General features: G+C 51.6%; 2 protein-coding genes across 2 annotated transcripts; both read left to right on the top strand.

The window, feature by feature from the left end:
- Positions 1-2,132, top strand: LCP9604111_3774 (putative HMG box transcriptional regulator; the record flags this gene model as incomplete). The annotated part of the gene is made up of 3 exons (XM_039071399.1): positions 1-316; positions 441-586; positions 636-2,132. The coding sequence occupies 3 exons, from the start codon at positions 1-3 to the stop codon at positions 2,130-2,132; spliced, it is 1,959 nt and encodes a 652-aa protein (XP_038930437.1).
- A 351-nt stretch (positions 2,133-2,483) lies between these two features.
- LCP9604111_3773 (uncharacterized protein) lies at positions 2,484-6,215 on the top strand (the record flags this gene model as incomplete). Its single annotated transcript, XM_039071398.1, has 2 exons — positions 2,484-3,423; positions 3,493-6,215. 2 exons carry the CDS (start codon positions 2,484-2,486, stop codon positions 6,213-6,215), a joined length of 3,663 nt encoding a protein of 1,220 aa, XP_038930436.1.
- Between the last annotated feature and the right edge of the window lie 776 nt (positions 6,216-6,991).

The raw sequence follows: 6,991 nt of genomic DNA, 5'->3' as shown, positions 1-6,991 counted from the left end.
ATGAACGAAGAATTGCCCAAGTCGGTCATGGCCATGAGACACCCCGACGGCGCAGTCAGATACGCCGATCCGAGGTCAACGGGGATACATCAGACACATCAACATATCTCCAAAGAAGCACACCGGATGTCCTCCAATGGCCCCGGCAAGCCTGTCGGACCCATGATCTCCACCAAGGAATTGCCATTGCGAGAGAGATCGGATCGATCCTCCTCCTCGTCAGCTAGCAGTACCAGTCCTATCAAATCACACAAAGAGAGTGCCCTGCAGTTCTGCCTCTGCCAGCCAGATCCGAAGATTCCCCGGCCTCGTAATGGTGAGTCGATACTGTCCGCACCGTCATTACAGTTTGGCAAGTGCTTTTTCGATTGTTTCTTTTTTGGTCGTCGTCAGCCAGATCGGATCTTTCGAATGCATGGACATGGCTAATATTGGTCTAGCGTTTATTCTGTATCGCCAGCATTATCAGGCCATGGTTGTTGCTCATAACCCGGGCTTGGCCAATCCTGAGATCTCCAAGATTATTGGAGAACAGTGGCGTTCTCTTTCGGAGGAGGACAAGAGTAAATGGAAGGCACTTGCAGAGGTATGAAAGCATTCCCAGAGATATGAATTCAAACACTGACAATTACAAGGAGGAAAAAGCTCGCCATCAGCAGCAATACCCTGACTACCGCTACCAGCCTCGGCGGTATGGTCGGGATGGAAGCGCCCGAAGCTCGGCCACAGGAATTGGGCACAACCCATCTGGCTCATCACATTGTAACAGATGTGGTGGCCGATTGATGAATGCACCCGCTTCCCCCATGACCCCGTTCACACCCAGCAGTGGGCCTGGGTTTCGACCATCAAACTTCTCACCACACCCAAGTAGCATGCCGCCAAGAAGCGTCCAAGGCCATGAGAAAGACCCTAATCCACCAAAGTCGGCCAAGATGGACCACGATCCCCGTTCTCGCCAACGACACTGGGAGGAACCCGGTGGTCGATCTCCCGACAACAAACGCCGCCGGGTATCCCAGGCCTCATTCAAGCCAACTTTACATCCCTACCGGGACCACAGTCCTGGCAACGGCGTTCCAGAGTCACCGCATCCGATGACCCCTTGGAGTGCTCGCCCGGAGATGCCGCCACGCCATCTCCCCATGCTTCAACCGCAACGGCCATATCAAAGCGTCCAGGGACAGTCACACCCCGACCCCAGTCTGAAGCTACCGCCACTCCAGACCACAACACCGGTGATGACTCCCATGACACCCTATCCACAGGAAGGCTCCAGTGTCGAAGCAACAGTCATGACAATCCCCTTCCTCAACAAGATCAAAGTCCTCGCCAAGATCTCCCCACCCCTCCTCCCCTCATTCCGAGACGGAATCCCACCAGCCCGCGGCCCCGTCATCGCCGTCGACGGCCAAGACCCGGACCTCGTCCAAGCAGCCGTCGAATACCTCAACAACCTTCTAAAAAAGGAAACAAAGTACCACGTCCGGGTATTCGACGGTCCAGAAATCAAAGCCCCCCGACCAACCTCCGCAGAAGCCGGCCAGATGGGCGACGCGACAGTCGACTACCTCAACACCATCTCCGCCTGGCACCGGATCTCCGACGAAGTCGTCAACTTCGTGAAACCCACCTCGCGAGCCGGCTCCGTCGACGCCCGCTCCATAACCACAGACGAGGAAACCCCCGTCCCCAACGTCTCCCCCCGCACCCTCATCCCCAAAACCGCAAACATGCACATCCACTCCCCAGTCCTGTCCAGCGAGAACGGCTCCGAGGTCAGCGCCCTCACATCAGCCAGCCACTACAGCGTACCGATTGCGCTCGTCCCGCGCTACCAGCTCACGACGGCGGATGCATTCGCCTGCTCCACGCCCATCGGCGACTCCTACGCGCCGCTCGACCACTGGCAGTGGATGGCGTCGCTGTGGCGCGCGTGTGTGGGCCCTGATATCACGGTTTACATTCGGGAGTGCAGCAAGGAGGAGCTTGATCGCATGGGTGGGAATCCGGTTGAGGTGCGATTGCAGGATGTGCGCACGGTGGTGCTACGGAAGGTTGCTGGGAGGGATTTGGAGGAGAAGGCGTTGAAGCGGATGGGTTTTGAGATTGAGGATTTTTTGACGCAGTAAGCTTAGCCTGCTTGGGCTGGGCTATAGAATGTGATTTGGTGCATTAGGATTGGGTTCATTGGTTGGGGCATGTGATAGATGGGATCGTGGTAATTTGATGATGGCTCATCATGTTTCTAATACAATATTACTAGTGAACAGTGAACAGTGAACTGTATAATGAGGTTAAAATAACAATCGACGTGACATGTAAGGTCCTAAGAAGCCAGCGCTCGGGCCCTCTTGGTCCACCGAAAGTTGGAGTCTCTGGGTCCCGAGGCGGAGCCGCTTATCCAAGGCGGTCACCATTATGTATGCCTATCTCCGCATTTTATTTTATCCATGCATGTTGTCTTCCTACAACTATTCACCATGTCGGACCTGTCCCAACTGGGCCCAGAGCGCTGGAACAGGTCGCCAATACTAATAAGCTCTGAACCTTCTGGTCTTCCTTTTATCCCCCCTGCCAGTCCTCCTCCCGATGTGAAATTCGAGATCGCAGAGATAGATGAGCCGCTCAACCCATTCGTCCCAGAGCCAGATGAGCCCCTTGACCCAGAGGTGGATCGGTCATCTCTAAATCGAGGGGAACATCTTCCACCTCTGGGTAGAGAGGGCTATCTGCCTCTAGATCCCGAGGTTCATTTGTCGCCTCTCGACCCCCGCACCCCAAAGGCAAATACGCATTTCGATAACTATATCCCAGCCGGCGTTTTGGGCAAAACCCGCTCCACGTCCCGCTACCCAGACTGCGAGATTAGACTGCTGGAAACACATGAATGGATCCGCACACGCTTTCTTGTCGACAGCAGAAATGTACAGATTTTCGTGCTACCAAGGGCAGAGAAAGTCCGGGATCAATCTGGAAAGACTCTCAAATTCAAGGCTCTCAGATACGCTCTCAAAACCGTCATGTCCATGGTCGATAGCTCCTCTGAAGCATGGAACGGCTTGGTTGATGCCCGTTTTGATCTACTTGCCAACAGTCAACCTGACAGCGAAGAAGAATCACTATATTACATATACAATACGCTGCAAGAACCCAAACCAGACTTGGACCAAGTAACAGATCCGATCTCGTGGCGTGTTATGGATGAATTACTTACCAATTCGGTTCGAAATCTTAAAACATCACTTCATCCGTTTCAGCGCGAGTCTGCTGCTTTCATGATTCAGCGGGAGGTACAGCCGGCCCTGGCGCTTGATCCGAGATTCCAGCCTTTACGGGGTCCGACCGGGTTGGAGTTTTATTATAATAAGGAGTCTGGGAGCATTTTGCGTGATAAGATATTGTATCCCGAGGCCTGTGGAGGTAATTTTTGCCACTAATCTCTCAATGATGGTGGTCAAATATCTTGTGAACTATACTGACTAGTACTAGGGATATTGGCAGAGTCCATGGGATGCGGGAAAACACTCATCAGTCTTGCTGTGATATTGGCTACACGGGGACATTTCCCCAAAATCCCGGTGGAGTATCAAAAACTCGAGAACCCCGTCAGGCAAAAGACTGGAACATTATTGCAAATGACTGCTGCTGCTGCTGGGCGCTTTTCTCTGCCCTGGAAGGAGTACATTGACCAGAAGAGAGCCTGTGGGCAATATCTCATTAATTGTGAGAAGGCCTGCGAGACCTACCGTGGTTCCTATATTATCCCCGCAAAAGAGAACGCAAGATCTAGATCAATGTACGTCCAATTGCCCGAGGAAATTCGTCTCTCCTCTGGTACAGTCGTTATTGTCCCGGACAACTTGGTGGACCACTGGGAACGCGAGATCGCTACTCACACTAGCAATCTGAATGTCCTGGTACTGCGAAATAGTACCCCTGAAACACCGTCAGCGGACGAACTTCTAGAATTTGATATTGTGTTGTTAACTAAAGCCCGATGCGTTAGAGAGAATCCAAGCCGTGGAAAGAGGCCAGATTCTCCTCTTTTCAATCTTCACTGGTTGCGAGTTATTGTCGATGAAGGGCATGACCTTTCCAGTCGAGTGACGAATTTGTCCCACTTGCTAGGCAAACTGAAATTCGAGCGCCGCTGGATGATTTCGGGAACCCCTCTTTCGGAATTGTATGGAGTGGAACTGAGCATTGCATCGCGGGAAGTGAACATAGACGATCCTGTATCGTCGGACGAAGACGCATCCTTGCAGTTTCACAAAAAGACGGGCAATGCCGTCGATACTGAAATCAAAAATGTGAGTAAATTGGGTGATATGGTTCATTATTTCTTCAACCTCAAGCCTTGGGCCAACAATCCCGAAGATTGGCTACGTTATACAAGAGCGGTGGGTGAAGATGGCATTCGTCGAAAATCTCCTTCTCTACGTGCGATCCTTCAGGGTCTTGTTGTGCGACACCGGTACGAAACCGTCAAAAAAGAGATCACTCTTCCACCGCTGTACAACAAGGTCATCTACCTGGAGCCGACCTTCTACGACCGGCTCTATATCAACATGTTCCTCTTCACACTCGCAGTCAACGCCATTACATCTGAACGTGAAGGTCCCGACTATATGTTCAATGGGAAGAAGACAGGGAAAAAGAATAGACTGATGGAGTTGATACAAAACTTACGTCTTGCTGGATTTTGGTGGGCTGGTGATGACAATGTCCAAAGTACTGTTGACATTGCTCTGGAATATCTGCAGAACAACGAAGAGAAGATGACAGCGGCAGATGTCAACCAATTAAAACAAGGTATCGAGATCGCACGAAAGGCAATTAACTCCACTGGCTGGAATGGGTTCAAAAATATGCATGAGCTTGGCGTCTTTGTTCGAAATTTCCCAGAGAATGCTCGCAACATGTGGGCTCTTGATCCTACAGACGCCGACCGCGAGCCCCTGCTCATGGGTATGACGCAGGCCCTTCGCGCGCAACAATTCGTGATGAAAAATATGGGCAGGATCGATCCCACTGCAGGTTTCGCAGGAGAGGGTATCAAAGTTCGCCAGGGGCTGCTTAAGCACCAGACGGCTCGTTCTGCTTACAGTGGTGCCCAGGGGCCGATGAATCCAAAGGAATCAACCCCGCCAAAAAGAAAGGGTAAACAAAGTTTTGAGAAGAATCTCCCACAGACTTTTGAACAAACAAAGCTGGAAGGAGTAGCATCGGCCAAGCTTCGGTACTTGCTAGAGCAAGTGCTGGAGTTCCAGAAGACCGAGAAAATCATCATCTTTTACGAGCACGACAACGTTGCCTCCTGGGTCGAGCAAGGCCTACAGTTAATAGGCGTCAAATTCCGCACCTACGCTAGCGCCGTGAGCATGGGCTACAACACCAAATCCGAGAATCTGGCCGCATTCCGCCAAACCGACGAGGTCCGCGTTCTACTAATGAACGTCAAACAAGCCGCGCACGGCCTGCACATCCCAGAAGCCTCACGGATGTACATCGTCAACCCAATCTGGGAACGCAACGTAGAAAGTCAAGCCATCAAACGCGCGCACCGAATCGGTCAGAAAAGACCCGTCTACGTCGAAACGCTCGTCCTAGGCAACACCCTCGAACATCGAATGCTCCACCGCAGCAAAAACATGACTTCCGAGGAGACCAAGAACGCAGGAAAGAACCCGGTGGACGACAAGACCATGAGCGAGATCATCCAAAACGAGCCCTTCCTACCCATGCCCGACGACGAGGCCTCGGCCGGCATGGCTCCGCTGGCACAACCGATCGTGCTCTTCGAGCCCGATAACGTGGTCCGTGCGCCCGGGCCACCGCGCTCGAGACCGCTAAGATCGGCCCCGTCGCCGTGGAACCCGCCGCGGGGCGTAGAGCCCAATGCCGATTCCAATTCGGTCGATGTTCAGGGGCAACCACCGCCCAAGCGGCCACGCTTTGCGGAGCAAAGTCAGGTGATAAGTGTGGGTGAGGCTCCTGCGCCGCAGCAGCCCGTGCTCGGGGTTAATTCGGCTTCTGGGGCTGGGGTTGCTGTGTGGCCTTGGCCGACTAGCGTTGCGAATCCTGCGGCGGTTAACTGGGATGGTTTTGGAGCGTCTGATCCGGTGCAATTTGTACCGATGGGCTCTGTGGTAGATTCGACGGGGAACGGGGTTGATACGCGAGCCTCCTTGTTCGGGCCGTTCGGGCCGTGATGTGATATGTGTCATTGTACTTTACGTTCTAGCGCTGTTTTTTGCTCCATACCCATTTAGTTATAGAATATCAGCTTATTCAAGTCAAGAGAAAAGAATTAGTTCATGCCAAGTACAATGGAGCAGACTAAGGGGGTCTACGAGTAGGATGTATCGCAAACAATGGGATTCGGTCTACTTGAATTTTATAGGCTACTCCAAGACGTGATGATCAAAGTTATGCAGAGAAAGTCGTCTGCACAATTTGAGCTTCTGCGCGCCTTTTACTACCGTCGAGCTATGAAAATGAGAAAGGACGAGAAGATATCTAAAAAAAGACACGGCAAGACAAGACCGCATAGGCTGACTCCTCGTGCTACTATAAATAGGGAAATAATTACTCCACAAGAACGACATATCAAAAGCATGGTATGATCAAAGGTAAAAATATCTTATTAGAGCTAGCTACCTACGAACTGCTGCGACATGTCACCCTCGAATTCCCCTAGTCAAGACCTAACTTTAAACAACATGCCATCCTTCGGCCACTAGATCATCAATATTATCACTAAGACTAAAACAATTCGCCCCATCAAAGAGATGGAAGAAACCTGTAACTCCACCATTATCGCAGCTAAATCGGTGCCCCGCAGATAGCTTCGTTCATACCCACTTCCAACATAACATTCCTGAAGATTATGATTGCTATTGCCACTGTTCAGAAGAAATTCGAGTACTAACTAGGCTTCTGAAACAAGGTGAAGCTATTATTACTTATACCAAGTGAACTAAAGCCC

Source organism: Penicillium roqueforti (assembly GCF_015533775.1).
Source record: "Penicillium roqueforti strain LCP96 04111 chromosome Unknown scaffold_06, whole genome shotgun sequence".
In the NCBI taxonomy this organism is placed as follows: domain Eukaryota; kingdom Fungi; phylum Ascomycota; class Eurotiomycetes; order Eurotiales; family Aspergillaceae; genus Penicillium; species Penicillium roqueforti.
The sequence above is the reverse complement of the archived record's forward strand: the minus strand, read 5'-3'. Positions and strand labels throughout refer to the sequence as shown.